The 24,308-nt window shown below is 41.4% G+C and overlaps 1 protein-coding gene across 4 annotated transcripts in view; it reads right to left on the bottom strand.

Annotated features, from left to right (window-relative positions):
- Window positions 1-24,308, bottom strand: part of LOC146381628 (MAGUK p55 subfamily member 3-like) — a 27,434-nt gene extending 3,126 nt beyond the window's left edge. The window contains exons 1-16 of one of the 4 annotated variants that reach the window (XM_084937717.1): window positions 24,049-24,308; window positions 9,801-9,962; window positions 9,388-9,506; window positions 8,488-8,565; window positions 8,312-8,392; window positions 7,666-7,803; window positions 6,098-6,179; window positions 5,578-5,663; window positions 5,402-5,476; window positions 4,515-4,711; window positions 4,358-4,422; window positions 3,852-3,869; window positions 3,525-3,566; window positions 1,723-1,794; window positions 1,343-1,501; window positions 105-185 (exon numbers count right to left, since the gene is read on the bottom strand). In XM_084937717.1, the coding sequence (XP_084793843.1) occupies window positions 105-185; window positions 1,343-1,501; window positions 1,723-1,794; window positions 3,525-3,566; window positions 3,852-3,869; window positions 4,358-4,422; window positions 4,515-4,711; window positions 5,402-5,476; window positions 5,578-5,663; window positions 6,098-6,179; window positions 7,666-7,803; window positions 8,312-8,392; window positions 8,488-8,565; window positions 9,388-9,506; window positions 9,801-9,837 (1,330 nt within the window). In that variant the 5' untranslated portion in view covers window positions 9,838-9,962; window positions 24,049-24,308. The remainder of the gene's footprint in view (window positions 1-104; window positions 186-1,342; window positions 1,502-1,722; window positions 1,795-3,524; window positions 3,567-3,851; window positions 3,870-4,357; window positions 4,423-4,514; window positions 4,712-5,401; window positions 5,477-5,577; window positions 5,664-6,097; window positions 6,180-7,665; window positions 7,804-8,311; window positions 8,393-8,487; window positions 8,566-9,387; window positions 9,507-9,800; window positions 9,963-24,048) is intronic. The other 3 variants (XM_084937718.1, XM_084937719.1, XM_084937720.1) reach the window with 3 other exon arrangements.

Here is a 24,308-nt window from a genome sequence, read left to right as displayed (position 1 = left end):
CAAAGAACAAAGTGCCTTATACTCACTCGAAAGCTCTTTTACTTCACTCTTATGAATTCAGTGTAAACACTTACAGTCAATTAGAAAAGATAAACAACACTTACGAGGCACAGCCAAACCGTACCGCCGCAGATTCTCAGCAATCACCTTCTGTTTGAGCTCAGCGATCCGTGTTCCAAGTGAACCTATGACCATACAAACAGCATAGCTAGTTTATATAAGATGATCATGAACTTGGAACATGTGTGTATAGATCTGGCCAAAAGTTCACTCATTGTGGGCATGAATAACATGGTAGTTTTTGGAGTTTTTAATGATTTCTTTGAACTGTTCTTTTTCCAGGATGAAATGATTGTACAGCATACATCTGTAATCTCTTAAAGAAAATCCCAAGAAGTTTGTGCACAAGTTTGAATCTTTTTGGATTTTCTCACAGAGCCAAATTTATACATTAATATACACACTAATATTTGAATTTTTAAATTTGAAAGGCTAAAGTTGATTTAAATTGGCTGGTTTTGAGCGTACTTTCAATGGGGTTAAGGTCGTGTTTTTTTCGAAGGCCGGTTCACAATCATATTAGCCTGCTTTATCCATTCCAAAACATCCAGTTGTGCCCAAGTTTCAGTTGTCTAGCTGTTTATCTGACTCTAATTCCAAGGTAGTCTTCCTCCACGATTCCATACACTTTGTGTAACGTACCAACATTACAAACAAACAGCCCCAGAGCATGATGCTACCTCCACCAGTGTTCTCAGGTTTGAAAACCTCAGCATTACTTGTCCAAACATACCAACAGTCATTACCGCCATAAAGCTCAATATTGGTCTCATCTGACATTGAAACTCTTGTCCATAAGGCATTTGCTTTATCCATAAAGTCCATAAAGACTTTGATGAAGTCAATTTTGGAACAGAGGCTTCGTCCTTGGTCGGCACTCTCAGTTCGACCAAGAGTGCCGACTCTTGGTCGAACATCTCATAGTTCGACTCACTATGAGATGTAAAACTCATAGTGAGTTTTACATCACTATGAGTTTTACATCATAGTGATGTAAAACTCACTTCACTGTGACGCTGCTATTCCAGCAGTTTCCACTTCATGACAGGTTTGACTCCTGGTGGTTCCTGAACATCCTAAAGAATTTTGAGGATGACTTCACCGTGTCAAGTTAAAATACTATTTTAACATTGTAAACACAGATTTGAGTTTATGCACATAAAGAACAGTTAAATTAAAATCCCAAAAGTACCATGACATTCATAACCCGTGATGCCTGTATTTGAATTTCTCATCAAAACTCTAGTTTCTTCGCTGTTAAAATTCACTCCAATTGACGAACCTATGAGTGTTATAAGGCGAGGTCTCTCTCCAGGACGTGCAAAATATTGTGCGACTTCCTCGTAAATCAGGAACTCTGTGTGATTGGCGTCAGGAGTGTGCGCTTCACCAGGAGAACCCTGGCGATCTTTCCTGTGGCGGAAGCTTCTGCGTAGGCTAGCTGTTAAAGACATGAAGGTAGCCTTAGGGTACATATGCTACTGCACTGATCCACACTTATACAAATCCAATAAATACACCAAAATCCTGCCCATGTATCGCAGATCGCTCTGCCACTTTGATATTAAGAAACAGGTTTGAGGTAGCTGAAAATCGCATGTCAAAACAGTATCACACAAGACACACACAGTGGACAACACCATTAGATATCAGTAAGAGTACCTGAGTAAAAATCCCATGAGAAAGCATGGCCACAGAAGGCAGGGGCTGCCTTACTCTTGGGAGAAACTACAACTTATATTAGACCATTGAGTAAAGCAACTTAAGTTTTATTTTATTATTTCTTTTGAAACAGAATAAAAAGATCAGAAGCCATGCATGCTGTGTCTAACTTCTTAAAGCACAGGGTAATCACTGTCAGCATGACGCATGATGATGGGCCATTTGCAGCACATTGAGATGGCATGAGGCGCCACATGAACACTGAAAAGCACGATGGCTGTAGCACACAGGGCAAAAAGCCTGCCAGTCCAATCATACCCTAACAGGCGATATTTATATTAAAATTTGTTTGATTTTACAGAGGAAAAAAAAAATCTGAGCTCATGGTGGCACTAAAGAAAGTTGGGTTCCTAAAGCTGTTACATCCTATCCTAAGAGGAACATGGGGATGTGCAGTAAACCTGATGGCAATCCATCAGGAAGTTGCTGAGGTGTTTCGTTTAAAAACCACAAAAAATGGTTATATTACTAGGGTGACGAGGTTTCCCCATTCATGTGTTACTGCTCATCAATCATTTTCTTCTCTGGCTCCAATTTCCAAAAGTCAACACTGCCCAAGTGCAGTTTCACATGTCACTGTATTTACATCAATGCCACGCTCAATGAGAAACTCACTTCAGTTATTGGCACAATATGATGGAAAAGACCACGAAAAAACAAAAAAAAACACATAAAAACTGCGTAACTACAACTACAATTACGCTACAGTGATATGAGAGACTGAAACGCTCTGAGCTTTTATGCAGTTTCTGGTTACTGTTCAGTTCTGGATAGACAAGAATATGATGTTAAGTACCACAGTACAAGTGAGAATCAGTAGAAATGTTTGGCTCAAAAAAAATGCTGATCTATGGATGCATCCCTGCTGATAATCAAAGAAAAGTTTGGTAGTTTTAGTTCATTAGGTGAACTAAAAAGAATCAATTAGAAAAGTGGAATAAACAAGTTTAAGACTCCACCATTGGATCATAAAAACGATATTCTTTATGGTGAAACAAAGTTTTTAATAGGACTCAATGCAATCTGTGAAAAAACTAAATACACCCCATAACTCAGTACATCGACTCTTCTTTTTCAGCCATTCTGCTGTAGTTTTGCTGATGGACTTCATTGTCCTGTTGTGTGACCAAATTTGTGCCAAGCTTTCACTGCTGGACAGACAGCCTCACATTTGACTCTGGAATACACACGGAGGAGTTTATGGTCGACTCAATGACTGCAATGAGTTTGATACATGAAAATTTGACACTACCTCTCAGCATTAGTATCCCATATTATCTCATACAAACATACCCTTTTGCCCCATGTTTAGCTTGTTGGAAACTGGTCACCCTAGTTGCCACTACAGGAATGTCTAAATGAAATTACACTACATTAAGGCAGCTGTAGAGATAGTTCGCTCTAGCGGACAGATGGGTGTGGACATGGTTTAGGGGAGAAAAAAAGAAAGAAGGTCAAAAATGGTGTGAAGAAACACCCACTGAAGCACAGTCACATCCTGGAAGCCTGGTCAACCTACTGGTGAGAATTTCTTGTGTAGTGGTCACACACGTGGACTATTTTCTGTTTGACGGTTACCTGGCCTAACCCTCAACAATCAATGAAGCAACACAAAGCAATCCAGTCTCACACAATCTGAGGAATAATATGCACACTCGAAAAGAAAAAGCTTAGCACACAGACTGAGCGAAAGATGTGATGTTGCAGTGATTAACATAAACTCACTGATTGTGCTTGCTCACCTATGTCCTTTCCATTCACAGCACTCTTATTGTCACAGTCTTCTGTTGGATGGCAATCGGGAAGAGAAGACAGGGTAAGAGGAGGGAGGAGGTGTTGGGGGTACTTTAACGTGAGAACACAGCAGGTTAGGAGAGGATTTGTGGCAATTAAAGAAACTGTAAAGGCAAAACATGGCACAGTGTGGATGGGGAGGAGGAAAGTGACCAAAATTTGTGTTTCAGATGGGTCGATGAGAATTTCATACAGAAATTCAGGCAAGAAAAACATGGAGCCAGTCCAAACTGGGGATGAGAGATGGTTGCTAAAATGAGGGGTTTTCTACGTACCTCTATCGGCCCGTTCATCTGAAGTTAGCAAAGCAAGGAATAATACACAGTATCACTGTAGAGTGTGACATAGACTATTCGGCGACCCCTAGTGTACATTCAGCTCTCTCAAATTCACAATGCAGTCTCATAACTGTCACTGTATCCATGCTCGGAGATCCTCAACCATCTTCTTTCTCTACTGGAAAGACTTTAATTTTTTTTAAAATTAAGAATAACTGGATAATCAGATTTTTAAAGGAGAGAAACCATTTTACTACTGCATCTTTTTGTAGATGCAAGAAAAGGACTTGCGTCATTTCATCTTTTAAATTGGATTTAGGAAATTAAAGTGATGGATTATGCATTTCCCCCCCTCAGAGATTAATCTTTGATCCCCTCCTTCTCTTTATAATCTCTCTTTTAGGACCTCCTTGGATAGATTAGATTTGACCCACAACAGAAGATGTGTGTTGAGATCTAAGAGTCTAAAACATTTGCACTTGTATATAGTAAGTAATGCTTACATGTGGGAGCTTTTGGGGAAATGGGAGCAGATACGGAACCCATTTTCATCCTGTATCTCAGTCGCCTGGGAAGAAAAACAAACATTTTCAAAAATGTATTACTGATAAAAAAGGCAGCTTTTTAACATCTGATACACAGACTGTTGATGCAAGCTACCTCTCCTGAAACTGCACCGAAGGGATGAGGGCAGCGCGCAGGTTACAGTCGCCCACCCTCTTGGCCTGCCACCAGGTGGGGTCCTCCTGGCTAACAACCTGAAGAACGTCACCCCGTTTAAAGGGAAGTCCTGCCTCTTGGCACGGGGTTGCTTTGTCCTCAAAAGGTGTGTAATCAAATAAAGCCCGGATGTAGACCTTTAAAAAGAAGGAGGAATATTCTGTTAAAAACTCTCTGTATTTATTTAACTTTATTCATTATATACAGAAAAGTGTAAGATACTTTGGTGAATACACATATAGTCCTGTGCAAAAGTCTTGAGCCACTCGTCAGTGTGTCTACACATAACAGACGACTAAGCCAATAACAATTTTAAACTGCATCTTTAGACACTTTGTTACTATCAGCCTGACACAGATCCAAGATCCAGCAGAGATCTGACACAGGCTGAAGCAACAACTGGTCGCTGAAGCCTCATCAGGCTTTTATTCCAAGGAAAGAAAGCTGAAAATGGACTGGAGAAAAAAAAAAAAAAATCTGTGGCAACAGGTCTTATGGAGTAATGAACCCTAATTACATTTTTGATTCCAATCGTTATCAGTTTGCACAGAAGAGATCAGGAGAGATACAACAGTGAGTGGAGGCTCTGTCATGCTTTGGGGTATTTATTTTATTTTTTAAATGAGGGGTGGATCATGACATTTTTTTTTTTCCACAGTTCTGTAATTCAGCAAGTTGCACAATCAAACATTTGCTCATACGCAACACTAAAGGGCAAGGTAAAGAAAAGTAAAGTGGATACATGTGAATAAACCTTGATAAAGGGCTGAGTGGTCGTGGCCTTCCATAAGAAAAGCCTGCGTACTCACGCAGCAAGCATTCCTAACCTTGCTTTCTTTCATTTTATCGTCATCTGCAACAGCTGGGATGATTTTCAGTGTGATGGAGCCTTGTGATTGGGACTAAAAATAAAACAAAACAAAAAACAACAGAGCACCACCATGATCGGCTGCCAGCTACAAGAATCATAGTATCTGAACTAGTCCGATTCCACATTTATTACCAGTATCTGACTAATTTCATCTGGCCTTTTGTGGGTTATCAGGTTTCCGTTGACCTCTCGAAGCTCATCCCCTACATGCACCAGACCTGGAAACACAAGCACAGCACGCAGGGGGAATACAGCTAAAGAAATGCCCAATACACAGATTCTTAGATTATAAACCTGAAATGTGAACAAAAGACGATTTTGTGTTGCCAGTATGTCGATAACATTACTATGGCAACATCCAGACGCAAACCTAGTTTGTATTCTCAAAATATGCAATCTCGTGGCACTAATCTCATGGATTTGATTTCTGTTACACTTCACAGGGTTACGTAATGTAATCTACTCACATCTCTCTCAGTATATCAGTAGTGCTAAGAAAGTCCCACTGGGTAGCGTTAGCATCCACAGTAATAGAGATAGTATAATCTGCCGATAGAAACAATAGTGCTGTTCCATTACGCATTTGATTTTCCACATAAAAAATATCTGGCATTTAAAGTTCAGTAGAAATGTTTTGCAAACTCAGTCTCACCACTCCGGTCAGCTGCGCCTCCCCTCATGATTCGGGCCACAATTACAGCTCCTGTTGCTTCATCTCTCCGAATAGTCGCTCCCTGTTTATACAAGCACGCACATTAATAAATAAGATGTATTCATAGCAAATCTCATCCCAAAGTCACTAAGCTGGCTTAATCCTCCGACTGGAGGAAGAGGCTCCCAATTTGCAGCTAGTTGTAATTGGAAAGATCAATAACTGACTGAAGCTAAATGTCAAAATGGTACGTGAATGAAGAGTCTGATACCCCATCATCAATATTGCCTACTTGTTTGTGCTTCTACTAAAAGTTCATGCAATTTAATGACATTTAAATGCTGTAATTACAGGTTTTCTAATTGCTGCATCAAGCAAAAAATTAGCAGCCCACTTTAGCTTCAATCACTGTTTGCTACTCTGGGTTACAGCTACATTTTTAGCTTTAAGTAAATCATGTGTTAGTTTGACATTTTAGAAAATGTAATGTACTTATTTCCTTTCCTACTGAGAGCTGGATGAAGAGATAAACACTAATATCATGTCTGCGTACTCAAAGCATGAAGGTGCAGTCAGCAGACAGTTAGCTTAGCTTAACAGTCTTAAATCTGGAAATAGGGGGGAACTGTTAGCTTGGCTATGGACCAAGTGGTCTGTGAGGCTTTGACAAAACTTCTGAAGCTTATATTTTGTGTCAACAATGAAACTCAGCCAAAGTCTAATCTACAGCTAGCTGCTTGTTGATATAAAAGTAGGATTGCATTAGCCGTATATATGTTTTCTGTGGATTTTGTAGACACTCATTCATACTTCAGATTTATGCAAGACTGTTCATTGAAGTTCATTAAACTAAAGTTCTTGAGGACAGGATGAGGATTTCCAGTTGTACAGTGTAACATTCTTGCATTTACGTAGCACTTTGTTCTTCTTACCGACAAATCAAAGTATTAGTAAGTTATACAAGTTATATAAGAGACAGCTGTTGGTTTAATACCCCACTACAACCAATTCCTTAAAAATAGTCTGCTTTGATGATTTTTTTCTGCTATCCTGCAGAGCGTCATTTGCAGCACATCGCCCTCTTTTACCGACGTTTGAAAATCTCTGGACGGGGAAGGAGGCAACTTGTCCCACTTACTGGGACCAGTTTAAGAGTCAATAAATATCTGAAAATGACCCGGCTCTGTAATGTCTTCTACAGCCTCCTGTACACAGGTTCTAACTTGTGAATGAAGCAGTGGGTGCCGGCAGGTTGGGGTTGATCTTTTCCACATATGAGTATGACTGCTCCTCTTTATCGATGCCCTTCATAAAGTTGTTTCAAACTCCAATTTAACAGGTTCAAATAAAGCTGTTGATTTCACCTTCATAGGAAAATCTAATATCAATCATCAGCACATATTTGATACTCAGTAGGAATATTTCTTTGCTTTTTTGTGCACGTTTCTTATAATCTGATTTACTGAATCAGTTTCATTTCTCTTTTATTTCATTAGCAGTAGTTTTCAAAAAGCAGGTACTAATGAAAGGTATTAATGAAAAGCCCAAGTGCACCCTTAGACACTTACCAGTGGTTCCTTGTTCTTCACCAGCCGAACGATCTTCACAGACTCTTCCTCCAGGTCATCGTCCAGATCATCTGGGAGCGGTGGCAGCACAGGGTCAAATTTCTTTTGAGCCACTGTGTCATGAGCCGATAGCACTGCCTGAATCACAAGCCAAGATTTAGGAGCTCGATCAACAGAGATAAAAGGATCCAGAAAAGAAGGTTACCGCACGTAGAAAACATACACGAATTCTGGGGAAAAGAAAACTGAGGGAATAAAATGAACGTTCTGATTCCACAGCTATCATCAATTCCCAGAATGCTTCCCAGACAGCCAATAACCTGAGCATAATCACTTGATCAGAGTAATTAGGCAGTCTTGTGTGTGTCTAGGGGATGGGGAAGGGGTGCAGACAGCTCTGACGGTGGTGTTATGTAATAAATGTGGAAAAATCAGAGGTGTGCAGGGCAAAAATACTGTGAAGCAGCATTATTAAAGAGATCAAACCTCAGAAGGAAAGAGAGCAAGGGAGAAGTATGGTCTAGCATTTAACAGCTTCTTTATGCAGGCTGAAAAAGGCTGAGTGTGTGTGTGTGTGTGTGTGTGTGTGTGTGTGTGTGTGTGTGTGTGTGTGTGTGTGTGTGTGTGTGTGTGTGTGCGCGCGCACCTTGAGATGAGGAGTGCTCAAGAGGAGCAGCAGTTCTTGCTCATCATCCTCCAGTGGCCCATTCTGAAGCTCTTCTGCTAGCTGGTGATTGAAATCAGAAAATTACTGCTTTAAGTATTTCAAAGTATTCTTCTAGTCACCAGAGAAAATATATATTCACTTCTAATTGCACTTACATCCTCTGCCAAACAGGAGGCACTGTGCAGGACTGGAGTCGGGCTGTGTTTCTCATACTGCTTCAGTTTTTCATGGATCTGGATGTAAAGCAAGAAGCAACAAACCCACAAATGCAGATCATTAATTTTTAATGAAAAACAACAACAACAAAAAAACATCATATATGATGTGTACTGTTTTATAACCAGCCACTATGTCAGGTAAAGTTGTTCAACAGTTTGTTAACACAAATATCCAATCAGCCAATCACATAGCAGCAGCTCAATGCAGACATGTAGACAAGGTCAAGACAACCCGCTCAGGTCCAAACTGAGCATCACATCGAGAAGGAAATGCGATTTAAGTGACTTAGACCAGCCTGTCTGACACAAACAATCATGTCCTGGTCAGAGTATTTCTACTGATCTACCGGGATTTTCCCACACAACCATCTCTAGGGTTTACAGGGAATAGTCAGGAAAAGAGAAAATATCCACTGAGAGGCAGTTCACTGGGTGAAAATGACTTGTTGATGTCAGAGGAGAAGAATCTAACTGCTTCAAGCTGACAGGAAGGAAAAAGTAAGTCACACAACCACTAATTTAATGGTTCAGTTTTTATATAGCTCTCTTTTGACTATACTTGAGCACTCAAAGTGCTTTACACAACATCTCTGATTCACCTATTCACACACTTTCACAGTTTTTTTTTCTGTGCTTTGTGTCCAACATCCAATTGTAGATGGACGGTTTTGGAACAACTCGTGGTTCAGTGGTGACCCATGAGTAGATGTCATCTACACCGTAGCAATTAAACTTAATGTGCATGTACAGTAATCCAGCATGTGTGAAAAAAACTAAAAATAAAATGTCTGAATCACAAATACAGTAGTCACTTCTACTCTGATATATCCACTATACCTTCATGAGGTATCCAATGCTTTTCTCGCTGAAGACATCTTTGAGGAAGACCAGATCTTCTTTGTGGTTGGCATCAGGGTGAAGCTGAGACGTGAGCAGAGCCAGGATCTCATGCAGCCCTTGAGTATTTAAAAAAAGAAAAAGAAATCATGCTGTATATTTATGACTGAGTCAAAGAACAATTTCTATCTAGAAATGCATCGTACATAATAACCACCTTCATCAACAAAGAGACTGTATGGATTCTCTCTTTAGCTCACCGATGTTTATAATAATATGCTTTCCCATATCATCCCCCCTTTCAAATTCCAACAGTTTATCCATATTAATGTAATAATGCTTTATTCCAGCACATAATTTATTCATAACTACATAAAAAGCTTCAGACCATGAACGAGCCTGAGCACATGTACCTGTGCTTGCAGATAGAATGGGCATGGCTTCAATCATTCAGAGGCGGCAGGAGGCTGCGGAGAGGTTGGAGGGGGAGAGAGGAAACAGTTCTCTCAAATAATTCCCTCTTCTGTTTTGTTTTGTTCCTCACATGAGGCCAAGACAGAATCACAGAGAACAACCTGGAATGAAAACAAAGAACACAACATACGACCATATCAGTGAGGACGCCTCAGAGCGCCATTAAGAAACCCAGAACTCATTGTGAGATTTGTCTCTGTGCACTGCAACTTCATGTACTATTTCTGCATCCAGCACCTGATATTTGGCAGTCATGTGCATGTGACTAAACACACTGATTCTGGATCTTTTGCTGTGTTATTATCAGAATGTCATTATTTTTAACTCACTGTCAGATTAAACAAGAGAAAAAAAACAGATATGCTTCTTTTAAAAAAACGTCCCTGGCAACAAACGTCTGGTTGATTGTGATGCTTACAGAGAGGACAGCGAACTCCACGCAGCACATAATTGGTCATTTAAAACCAATACCCAAATCCGAATACATTTTTCAAAGGGCAGCCCTGCTTTGACAGTGATGAATGGATCCATTACTGCGCTCAAGTTCCAGTATAATTAATATTTGCTCTCATTACCGAGGCATAAAGCATTAATTTCATTTCAAACTGTGCGACTGCTCATTTGAAGAGAAGCAAGGTCAGATAATGATACCAGGCACTTTTGTCCAATAGGATTCTTTACCTTGTCACCATGACAACACTATAGTATCAGTGACTGATAAGCTTTTTGCAGTTAAACAGAGCCGTTTCACATTGAGTAATGAAAGTCTTTAATAATGTTGCATTCAGGTCTTTTGTATATTAGAATACTTTTGTCACAATCATTCATGTGCAATCATCATATATGGCTTCCCTTCTCACTTCCAGATACATTTTTAACCACACTCCTCATTAACTGCCAATGAACACATGTGGCTGAAGTGGTGCAAGCTTCACCTGCAAAACCAACTATTTTTGGATAATCCTGATCAAGGTTGCAGACTAAACAGAATACGTGTTTAGATGGAGAGCTTCTACTTTATTTGCAGGGCATTCAGAAAATTGTCCTTGGGCTGAATATCCCGGCTGTCACAGGCCGAGAAACAGAACACACTCTGAAGAGGTTGCCAATCTATCAACCAGCCGCACTCACATTCACATCTACAGCCAGTGTGGAATAATCTAACATGCATGTCTTTGGAACGTGGGATGAAGCTAAAGCACCTCAAGAGAACTCACTCAAACGCTGGCAGAACATGGATGGATTCGAACCCAGGACCCTCTAGTTGTGAGGTGATGGTGCCAACCACGGCACCTGCTGTCCTGGATAAAGTGGAAGGAAATGGATGAAGCCTTATGTTTAAATGTTTAGATTGGTCCTCATTGACTGATTTTGAAGTGTAAGTAAAGAGTTAAGACGAGTTAAGACGAGTTAAGATGTAATTAATGAATCTTGTTTTAGAGAGCCCGGGAGCTTAGATTTGGCCCAATGTTCATCCTCCAACAGGACAGTTACCAACACAGCTGAGAAACTGCAAGCTATGGGCATTCAATTTGAAATAGCATTGCAGATGTGACATTCAAGTGCCAGATCTCAGTTGTAATGCATCCCTCTTTTCTCACATTTATCCAGTTCAGGATTGTGGGGTGCTAGAACCTATCCAGGCTGTCATAGTGTGAGAGGCAGGGTGCACCCTGGACAGACCAATTTATCACAGGACTCTGTAGGAGAGGATGAACTTTTAAGATATAGGCCCAGATTTTTTATTTTTTTATTCCAAGAAAAAACTCTAACCAAGTCTGATCAAACTGGCTGTTTGTTTCCAACAAGACACCCAAGTTAAGTTTGACAGTTACTTCACAGGCCAGGTAAATCATAATGTTCACTAGGTAATAAAAACAGATTTTTAAGATCAAAATTAATACTCAGGCATATTGGCAGATGTGTTTTTTTCCCCCCTTTCTGACACACAAAACAAACAGATTTCTCTAAAATTTGTTGTGTTTCATCATTTACTCTGCCCAAGTCTGCTCAGATCAGCTGGTTGTTGCCAATAAGGAGGTTGCATAGTGCCCTCTGGTGGACAAACTATGCAATGGCACTGATGACATGACTGATGGGTGTTTCTCTTTGCTTTTAAATTACTGGCTGTTATAAATACTGATAATGAATGACCAGAGAGTGGCCATGCCATCCCCAGTGCAGCTTGCTGTGAGCACTTTCTGCCTTTAGCTTGACCGTCAGGGGGATGAATCCTGCTGAGTCAGATGAGGTTACAGACTTGACAGGTAATCCTTTTGAGAGACTTAAAAAAATAATAGTTCTGCGAAACAACCATTCCTTTTTTGTTTTTCCACTTTATTCATTTTTCAACCCGCATCCTGACCTTTTGTTTTTCATGTTTTCCAGGAGTTTGCGGCAGAGAGTCCTGGGGAAGTCCAGTCATTAATTCTGACAATGAAAGCAGTTTTCATTACCACTGTCATGTTCTAGTTTTCCTTAAAAGGAAAAATAAAAAATCGATTATTTTAGAAAACCAGCCTTTGATACCCAGAAAACTCTCCCTTAATCTAAAAATCAATCTCGCCTGACTCACATCCAATCACGAACCCTCGCATTCTTGTCACTTAAAAGGGCAAAAACTGTCGATATAAACCTAATGATGGTCAACCATGACTATGCTGGTAAAACCTTTAATACAAGAAGAAAACTGTATGTCTCTTAATACTGGACTATGCCTTTTCCTCTAGAGCTGTTGGCATCTGTTATTTATTTTAATTAACAGTCCCTATATTAGTGCAGCAGGTGGAGCAGCTATTCCCACAGACCAGCTGCTACATACCTGCTCACCCTCATAACTGCTCCTGGAATTGCTGGCTATGTAGGTGGGAGGCTAAATCTCCCCTCTGAGCTTAGCTCACAGCTGTGGGAGAGCCTCATAAAATACCAGGTGAGCAGAGCGCACAGTGTGTATGCAGTCTTCACAGTCTCATCCTACACACATTCCTTCATTACCGACAGTGCTGAGAGGCCATGCAGCCGATTGTGTTACAATCAACTCGTTCCCATCACATAAACGTATATGAGTAAACCAGCATCTCTATGGAGATGAATAAGGATGTTAGTTAAACAAAGGGCTGTCTTTTTTTAAATCTCTGCACATTTTCTTCACAGCTTGAAAGAATCTCAGCCAGCTCTCCACACGTATAAAAGACATTTCTTTGTTGTAAAATGCATATTTTCCCCATCTACACTGGACTAAAATTTATTCCAGTCATCCAAAGCAGTGTTTAGAAAAATGTCAACCAAGCACAACACAAACTTTCACCTCTCCGCATCACTTTACACCACAGACTGTACAAGAGACAGAGCCCGTACTTCAAAGTCAACCTTTGGATAAGTCTAAATCTAACTCTGGGTTTTCTGTACTACAAAGGTGGTTCACTTCTTACCACAGTAAATCACCATGGTAACTCATGCACTGAACTCAACCTGCCCTGCAGCAGGTTATGTTTCAGATTAGAGATCAGAGGTGTGAAATCACTGCCTACTGACCAATCAATTCTCCAGAAACAGCGTGACCACCTTGAGAAGATTCCTGAGACCTCTGTAGGGCGAGTAGGAGGATAGGAGGGAATTTTTCAGTAGTGTCTAAAGTCTTCATGTTATCCTGATGAGCAGGATAGGACAGATTCTTGGATGCAACTTTATTCCTTAAACCCTCCCCCTCCTGTCACCAGTAAAACAAACAAACAAACACTGTATTATTATATAAACATTAATATATGATCCTGCACCTACTTTATCTATAACATTTAATATAACATTAAATGTCTAAATAGATCCAGTTTAGTTTCAGAGCTCTGATGTGCAGCCGTCATGTTAGAAATCAACAGCAGAACTGCTAAAAACAATTTCACAACAGGATTAATACAGGATCTGAAAAACAGCGCACCTGTTTCTACTTGCTGATCTTCAATTAAATTCACATGTAGACCAAGCCTGTATTTAAATTCTGCTTTAAAAAAAAATACTCATTGCTTGCTCTCAGACTGTTAAACACCAATTAACTTAATAATACTCTATTATAAGCCATCAGATTTCCCTTAATGATTCAGCTGTGATTCTGATACGCCTGTTATTTTCACAGTTAGCCTCTTATCTGGCTTTGCTTGCAGGCTTCAAATAGACTAAAATTCTGTAATACAGTAGGTCTTTTCCAGTCTTACTGACCAAAGCACTTAAAGATCGAGCATTCATACGGAGATTTGATTCTAAACTAATGTTCAGAACCTTTTCCTTTCACACACACTGTTTGACTGGAGCATCTGTGTTGCTTTCAATCTGCGTCATGCGTTTCTTCCTGTGTAAAATCAGCCACTGTGATTGGTTAACTGCTACCAATGTCTTCCTTTTCACATGAACCTGTTCATAGCTAGAATGAGAAACCCTGCGTTAATTTAGCATGTGGATAAGCAGCTTTGTGTGACCGTTTATACTTACGTTGGTATAAGTGAATCCAGATAATGGAAAGATACCCTGGCTATGTCGAATGTGCTTTGTGGCATGCGGCCCAGGTCTGAAAAGTAAGCTAATTCAAAGCTCAACTTGCTTTCTTTATGACAGCCAGCAGAAAAAAACTGCCTTTTCTGCTAATATAAAGAAGTCTAACGCCACACTTATCTTAATAAAACATCATCAGAAGTCTATTGGGCCACTTTTAAAACAAAAAGAATCATTTTTTTTAAAGGTAGAAGAACACTTCTCCGACTTCAATCCCCAACGTATGTGGCAAGGACTCCAGACCATTACAGACTACAGGACCATCAAACCCTTCCCCACATCCTCTGATGTCTCCTTCCTCAACGAGCTCAACAACTTTTACGCTCATTTTGAGCAATCCAACAACTGCAACTAAAGCAGAGGTGACTCCGGACCACCAACCACTGACTCTCTCCCCCACCAATGTAGGAGCGGTGCTGAGCAGGATTGATGTCCACAATGCTGCAGGTCCTGATGGGATCCCCGGGCGTGTTTTCAGAGCGTGTTCTGGGGAGCTTGCAAGAGTGCTGACAGACATATTCAACCTGTCCTTGGTCCACGCTGTAGTACCGGCCTGTTTCAAATCTACCTCCACCTCCATTCCGATACCCAAAAACTCCAAACCATCAAGCCTCGATGACTACCGCCCAGTAGCCCTCACCCCCATCACTACAAAGTGCTTAGAGCGGCTGGTCCTAGCACACTTCAAATCCTGTCTCCCCCCCACCCTGGACCACTTACACCAGGATACTGTTTATAGATTTCAGTTCAGCGTTCAATACAATCCTCCCCTCACAACTCATCAGGAAACTGACAAACCTAGGCATCAGTGGGAACTGATGTGTAAATGGTTACTGGACTTCCTGACCAGCCGGCCCCAACATGTCCAGCTGGATAACCACTGCTCATCTACCATCACAATGAACACCTTTGTACCACAAGGCTGTGTGATGAGCCCTTTCCTCTACTCACTCTTCACCCATGACAGCAGACCTGCCAGTGGTTCCAACACAATCATTAAATTTGCAGATGACACCACGGTGATTGGCCTCATCAATGACAACGATGAGGCCGCCTACAGGGAAGAAGTGGATCATCTGGCTGAGTGGTGCGACACCAACAACCTGCTGCTCAACACAGAGAAGAGCCCATCGTGGACTACAGGAGGAATGCTGACCCACATCCACCCATCCACATTAAGGGGACGGCTGTGGAGCGTGTGAGCAGCTTCAAGTTCCTGGGAGTCCACATTTCCGAGGATCTCATCTGGATGACCAACTGCTCAAAGCTGGTCAAGAAGGCTCACCAGCACCTCTTCTTCTTGAGGACTCTGAGGAAGAACCACCTGTCCTCAGACATCCTGGTGAACTTCTACCGCTGCACCATCGAGAGCATCCCGACTAACTGTATAAGAGTTTGGTATGGGAACTGCTCTGCCTCGGACCGGAAGGCATTGCAGAGGGTCGTGAAAACCGCCCAGCGCATTGCCGGAGCACCACATCCTGCCATAAATGACATCTACAGGAAGCGGTGTCTGAAAAGGGCTCGGAAAATCATCAAAGACCCCAGTCACCCATCACATGGACTCTTCAACCTGCTGCCCTCTGGGAGGTGCTACAGGAGCCTCCGGACTAAGACCACCAGGTACCGGAACAGCTTCTTCCCCACAGCTGTCAGACTCCTGAATTCTGCCTCCTGACACCTCACCCACATTAAACTCATGGACTGAACACACACACACACCCACAACTGAACACACACACACACACACACACACACACACACACACACACACACACACCCATAACTGAACACACACACACACACCCATAACTGAACACACACCCACACACACACACACCCATAACTGAACACACACACACACACACACCCATAACTGAACACACACACACACACACACACCCATAACTGAACACACACACACACACACACACCCATAACTGAACACACACACACACACACACCCATAACTGAACACACACACACACACACACACCCATAACTGAACACACACACACACACACACACACACACACACACACACACACACCCATAACTGAACACACACACACACACACACACACACACACACACACACACAACCACCCATAACTGAACACACACACACACACACCCATAACTGAACACACACACACACACCCATAACTGAACACACACACACACACCCATAACTGAACACACACACACACACACCCATAACTGAACACACACACACACACACACACACACACACACACCCATAACTGAACACACACACACACACACACACACACAACCACCCATAACTGAACACACACACACACACACACACACACACACACACACACACACACCCATAACTGAACACACACACACACACAACCACCCATAACTGAACACACACACACACACACACACACACACACACACACACACACACACACACAACCACCCATAACTGAACACACACACACACACACACACCCATAACTGAACACACACACACACACACACACACACACACCCATAACTGAACACACACACACACACACACACACACACACACACACACACACACACACACACACACACAGGACAAAAACAAACAAATGGCCAACTGTACCATCATATAGACAATAATAAGATAAACTGAACCACCACTCACAACCGCTAGCACTTTATAAAACCTATGTAGAAATTAGTCACATATCTCACTGATCTAAACTGCACTACTGTAAATTCTGTACAGACAATCATTCTGTAAAATAATAATTATAGTTCTACAACTGTTTATAACTTGTATAGTTTCATATTTCTATCCTGTTCATAACTTGTACACTCACTACAGCCTGTACATACTTATAATTATAGCATATTCATAACATAACTTCATACCGTGTACATTGTAACATACCCATAATAGACCCATTTTTGTAATATATCTATATTATTGCTAAAGCACTTTCTGGATGGATGCAAACTGCATTCCGTTGCCTTGTACTTGTGACATGTGCAATAACACTAAAGTTGAATTCTATTCTATTCTATTTTTCCTTTCAGCAGCAACATTTCCTTCGTGTTGGAAATGACAAAGTAATCCTGCAGCAGTTTCTTGTGGTTTTGAAGGCTGGCAAATCAACCCGCCTCACATCGACAAACACACCCCTGATGTTTGACAACAAAAGACAGAACCGCCTGATCAGCACAATGACAGTGAAGCAAGCCATCAAGCTCTCCTCCAATTTCATTACGGTTAAGATGCAGAACTGAGATCTATCACGCTCATGAATTTGCCTCGTTACTGCCGATTATAATTACACAAATCACTTACAGCTATTGGGGGATCATTTCTACTTCTGGTAGAGTTTTTAAAAACAATAACCAATTGTTTTTTTTGTCATCTTGTGTCTCATATTCTGACAAATTAACAATAGTCTTGGGTTCATTATTTGTCACGTTGGGTCAATTCTTTGTCACATTTCCCCCTGTTAGGCTGATGAAAACATACTCGCTGCCAAGGAAATGTCTTTTTTGGAAAATGTTGATTGAAGACAGGATGGCGCTATGCCAGAGTGGCAATTAGAATGAACCGCCACGGCACAAACAATCCTTCATTTGGCTGGTGACAAGTGCCCATGGCAGCCAGGCTGGGGCTATATTTGAAGTGTTTAAGATGTAAGATTTAATTGGACTGCTGAGTGTTGTTGAAAACAATCTGCTTTGAAAAGCGTTAGTAAATATTGTAAAGTGAGCCTCTTATTTTGCCGTGATCAGCTGAAAATGAACGCCATTACTAATGGTAACCACGGTGCATTTTCTACCACAGTAACACACTCAATCACACAATGGTCACCTGTGTTTGGGAGTAACTTTAGGTTTAATGTCTCAAAACAAATAAACAAAAAAAAAAAAAAAAAAGGATATTTTAATCTGCCACATAGGCCACAGTAAGTCGTTATTGCTCATATGAGAGAGGTGGTCTAGCTCTGGCTAAAAATAAACGCACTGGAGACTTGGTTTGTTACACCTTACTATTACTGGGCTGAAACCCCTTCACTTTCAGAAATCCTCATAGGTGCTGGAAACATTCGAGTGCAGTGAACTCAATTTCATGATCCAGAAGCCATCAGAAGACGCGTACACTGTGGTCCCAAATAGATGGCATGGTCAGCAATGTTTAAATGATGTGCGGGTGCTTAACTGTTGCTCCAAGGCAGGCTGGATCCATGTTTTCATGTTTATGCCAAATTCTGACCCCGACCAATTCAGTGTTGCAGCAGAAATCATTGTCAGACCAGGCAGTGTTGTCCAATCACCATTGCCTAATTTTGACGAGCTTTGATGACCCTGGTGTGGTCTTCTGCTGCTATAATTTGTCTGCTTCAAGGTTTGACGTGTTTAGAGATGCTCTTCTGCATACCATGGTTTTAACAATTGAGTATTTGAATTACTGTTGCCATCAGCTCAAAGCAGTCTGCCCATTCTTCCCCGTCCTCTAGCATCGATACATTTTCACCCAGAGAACTGCTGATAACTGGATTTGGGTTTTTTTTTTTTTAATCCTAGTAAAAGTAGAAAGTGATCCAAGTTCTCAAATAGAAAGATGTTAAAGTACCAGCCCATTTACAAGAGATATGATATCGCTCCCTATCTGAGTAAATCTCCAAGTATCCAGAAGAGTGCAAATACACAGCACCTAAGCTGAAGCACTGCTCAAGCCTGACATGCCCCTAGATCGCTCCTATGATTGTCCCTCATTCAGGGTTGAGCCATAGCAGGTTGGCAGCAGACTGGAGCAGTTGGGCAGATACCCTAATCGGCCGTCACTGTTTGTTTTCCCCGTAATGAAACTTGACATGGGAATTTCTAAATCAATTAGATGGGATTTAGAAAAAAAAGAAGAAAAAAAAACAATGAACAAGGAAAACATTATCTGCACAAAATGTAGACCGTGTTTAAGATGGATTTAAAACTTTCTTCAAAACCAAGAATTGCATTTTAAATGGCACTCACCGTGCATCAAACTGCACAGACACAACGTCGGATTAGTTTGCCAGACTGAGCAGTGCCACCAGCAGCTTTCTTCCCTCCCAGGTTAACATCCATACGCCTGTACTGTGGTTAAGTACTTTTGTACCACTGTACTCTGACACATGTACAACTGTTCGTTTTGTGGATCAATAAACTGCAGAACACTCACATGCCTGCACAGCCCAACTGTCCTATGCTTCTGTCGTTTGATGGTTCAAAACACAGTGTCCTGCTCAATTTGATGACCAACTTAATAATTAACCTTAATACATCACCTCACTTCCTCTGGGGTTTCCTGCTTTTCTTCAGGCCTACGCTCCACTGAACTCTCTCTCTCTTCAGTTATGAAAGGCTGACGAGAGCTTAAAGCCGACATCTTTCTGTGCCTTTCATTCACTGACTGTCTTCTAAATACGAAGGGTTCCCACTGGCCATATGGTGGTATAATCTAGCCTCTTTGATTGAAGTTGGCAATGCTGACAGCTGCGTGCATCACAGAGGATTTTGGTGAATACAATGAAGCACTGAAAAGGAAAATTCAACAGCAGCAGGGATGTTTCAGGGAAAAAAAACCCCAAAACAAACAGCTATATCTGAGGTGTGCTGATAGAAGGTAGAAGTAAAACGTTCATTGTTCCAAATCTACTTCTTAATTATTGTTATTAACCTAAATTAATTAACAGTATTTTGATGGGTTCTAGTTTCTAAAGCTGTTTTACTCTATTTTATGTCTCTCCATACAGAGCTTTGGCTTCTTTATTCAAAATAGTCCCTTGGAAGCAACATGCTATGTATTTGCACTTATTTTCTGACACTTCAAACAAAAACCTGCTGAAACAAATTCTGTAATTTAAATTAAACTAGGTTTAAAAGAAAAATGCCTTTGAGCAGGTGACTATATGCCACATGGTTGAAATACAGAGGCTTGGGTTCTCTGACTCGGTTTCTCCTCCTTCCTGTCTAATCTTCACAGTTACAGTGTCCAATAAAAGAAAAATGCCCCAAAAATTATCTTTACAAAAGTGAAACCCAGAGGAACTAATTCAAATAGCCTTCAGGCCGAGGAGCAGAGCTGAGGATGGTGCGTTTCTGTTTTTTAGGCTACCCCCTCGCCATAAGTCAATTTTAGCTAAATTTATAATAAAAGTTTGAAACTGTCAAGTTATAAATGGGAAAAAGCCTCAAAAAGCCCTTTTTTATGTTAGATTTTTGATATTTACATTTATTTAGTGGGGTTTAAGATGATCAGCAACAATATGAATCAACACCTGGCAGCCTGGAAACTTAACATAAACAGCCATCTTTGCTGAACACAAACTTAAAACCAATAAACTACCAAGACATGATACAATTCAATTCCATTATATTTATACAGCACCACATCACAACAACAGTCACTTCAAGGCTCGATACATGCACTGTTGGTAATCAGTGCCTTTAGACTAAGCCAGGTGAGCAGTTTTCCTGTCTTCCAATCATCCTGCTCAGTAACAGTTGAGTCAAGACAGGTGACTGCGCTGAATTCTTTCAGAGACAGAATTGTAAATAGTTGCAGCAAACAACAGACTGTCCAGAAACTGAGCATGCAAACCCTCAACTTAACTCAACCCCCTGACTTTCGACTGCACAGCTGCTCAGTAGGCAGCAACCAGTCTCCAAACAATCACAGTCCAACTCACACTGACTGCAGTCACTCTCATATGGATTTCTGAAAGTTTGCAAATAATTTCAGACTAAACAGGGCTTCCAAACACTCTGCAATCAATCTTAGCTAAATTTAAATCCTGTTTTTGCAGCAGATGACTTAACTAGTTGCAAACTGCTTGAACCCTGGTTTTACTTTCATTTAAAAACTTAAAGGTTGCCGAGCACCTGTGTCATTTTGCAGTTAAGTCACCATTCTGCACCAACTATGTCACTATTTATGTTGGAATTTCTGCTTCAAATCTAACAAAATCTGGTTGGAATAAGCGTACACAGATAATATGAAGTTCTGTGTATGTAGATGGCAACACATTTGCAGCAGATGACAACAGATTTCCACAGATTTATCACAAACAAATTGCATGTAATTTCCAAGTTGACACATTCAATCACAGATTGATGTAATAGTAACTACATCTTATTGCCATTTTATCTCCCTAAAGTTGTTTTGAAAACACCTGACTGGGAGCGGTCGCAGACCTGATTTCCATTTTCTAACACACCATTTGAAAGAGAGTGAGATTGGAAGTTCATTGCACAGAGTCAGAACAAATCATTGTTTACCCCGACTGTAGCAGATACTAAACTATCAAACATTGAATACAAATGTTTTCCAAAATGTCAATGTTTAGCTTGTGAGTTTTGCCCAACCACACCAGTTGAGTCCTTGCTCATCTGATTTGTATTTACATGGATGATTCATGCTGCTACTGAACTAAAACACCAGAACAACCTCCAGCTGAGTAGTGGAGTTACTTCATTATGCTGGCATTGTGCTGGGAGAGCTTAACCTCATGTCTCCGTCCTCTCCACTCACACACAAACATGTATGCATGCCACCTGCTTGCCAGAATCATTTGCCATTGGATGGGTCTCGAGAGAGCTGGTGGAGGGGGTGAGGTCACCAGTACACTGCTGATGCCATCTGCCCACCCCTCTGTGTGTGCAGCCCGTCCACCACCTACCACACACACACACACACACACACACACACACACACACACACACACACACACACGGCTGACCTGACATGTCTGGATTTGACAGATTTCATTCCAATATCCATTTGAGGAAAACAAGTTCCCCGCTGTACATTTTGAAAAAAATCTCATAACTCCCAACAGCAACAACTAAACCGTCTCTAATGGTTGCTTTAAAGTGGATAAACAGTATTATAGTTCTGCATTCCTAAAAAGGCTAATTCACACTATAAAAATGCTTTTTTTTTTTTTGCCCCATATTGATTTGTAGAATGTAAATGCAGTCTGGGATTCCTTATTCCCTTCCTGACTACACAACTAACCTCGAAATCTAGTTTAGATTTTACTTGTGCTGGTACAGAAAAAAAAAGCGAAGATGCTGGAAACAAAATAAAACGTAGTGCAGAAAAGGTCAGCGGCCAGACGGCTCTTAAGAGGCTTATGAGAAGAACATCACCTCAAAACACCTTCAACACGCCCACTCTGAGACGCAGCAGGATCAAGGATCAGGCTGTCCTGCCCTCGCAGCAACAGGAGAGAAAATCTGGCTCCTCGCCCGGGCAGGGAAGCCCAACACTTGACACTTTAGCAGTTTCAACAGCCGAGTGGGTGCTGGGAGCAGCACAGGACCCCGATGATGTGGTTATTTGGTGGGGAGCCAAAAAGTCAGAGAGTTGCGACTGATGACTGAAGCATAATGATTTGTGTAAATGCAGTGGAATAGAAGGCTGTGAAAGGGGACACGCATGGGCGGATTATAAGACAATAGGCCTCTGGGCACAAACATGCAAAAAGCCCTCCATAACAGCCACCACCACCTACACACCACCTGAAAAGGCACCAACGTTGCCCGTTTGTGATCCCTTTGGGTCTCCTTTTTGTATTGTGGTAATTTTACAGCCTGTCACTGTGTTCATCTTTTCCCCCTCTCTGTGGTTGTTGCATATGCGGAAGAAGTTTGGGCACGTCACACCTCTTTGGCCTCGATTTGTGTAAGTTTCGCTCGTTTTTGTTCATTTTGTGGCCTTTTTGCATAACATTGTGTCACTTTGTAGTCTTGTGCAGTCATTCACTTCAAACAGCTCAGGCTTAAGGGACCCAAGGGATCATCCTGTTCAGTAATCCTTCCATGGGGACACCAAGTGCAGCATGTACGCCTACAACATTTATTTTTTTAAAAAAAAGGTAGCCTTGCCAATAAATTCAGGTCTTTCATATTAAAAAATGTTTTTGTTTTTTTTACCTGAAGGAATGGCAACATCGCTGTAAACAGAAAAAGAAATCCTTTAAGCCCCTACATGGATTTCAATAAACTGGTGCGCAGTTTCCCCCCTTCAGTCCTTGTTTACCAAAACCACCATCTATGACTCCGACCTTCATTAAGTCTCCTGGTGCTTCGGCTTGTCCCGAAAGCCAATAAAGCCACGCAATAGATTCTGTCCTGCCCTGCAGCAAAGCGTGACCAGACCACACATAAAGGCTGAGGTCACCAATCCTACCGAGCCGTCGCTTCCCGTTTTTAATTAAATCAAATTTGAGAAAATAAACTAATAAATAAATAAATAAATCTGGGAGGTGATTTAGTCTGAAGAGAGACTGGAAGCACTTCAGGCCACTTTCCTCTAAAAGCGGAGCTGTCAATCAATGACAGGTGATACACACCCCTCATTAACATGCAGCACAGCCAGGCAATCCACATGGTGTTACTCAGACATGTTCTTGCAAACCGAAATCTGTTTTTTTTTTAACAAAAAAAAGGAAAGAAACCCAAACAAACACGAGTTTCACTGAGCTTTTGGCACTAAACGCGCTAAGGTTTTAATGATGGCTAACGCAGAGAGTTGTGTAAACCATCCCTAGAGCTACAGATGTCTGTGTCGCTCCACACGCGCGCAGAGGTAAGTCAGTCCACATTAGAAAGCATTCTTACCTGCTTGAGGCTCCTCACAGCCTCAGCGTGCACAGCTCCCCTCCTTCTATCTCGACAGCGCTTATAATACCAGCCTGCCCCGCTTTCCTGTTTCCCTCTTCCTCCCTCTCTCTGTATTTCTCTCTGCTCACTCTGTCTCCAGCTGACTGGCACACATTTGCTTTTATTTCTCTGCTACACCCAATATATCGCTCTGTGAGCCTCCCCTTCCCCCTCTGTCAGTCAGTTTGCTCTCATCAGCCCTCTCTTCTTCTCTCTCT

Source organism: Perissodus microlepis, chromosome 8 (genome assembly GCF_051167445.1).
Source record: "Perissodus microlepis isolate ML-2025 ecotype Zambia chromosome 8, ASM5116744v1, whole genome shotgun sequence".
NCBI lineage: Eukaryota > Metazoa > Chordata > Actinopteri > Cichliformes > Cichlidae > Perissodus > Perissodus microlepis.
The sequence above is the reverse complement of the archived record's forward strand: the minus strand, read 5'-3'. Positions and strand labels throughout refer to the sequence as shown.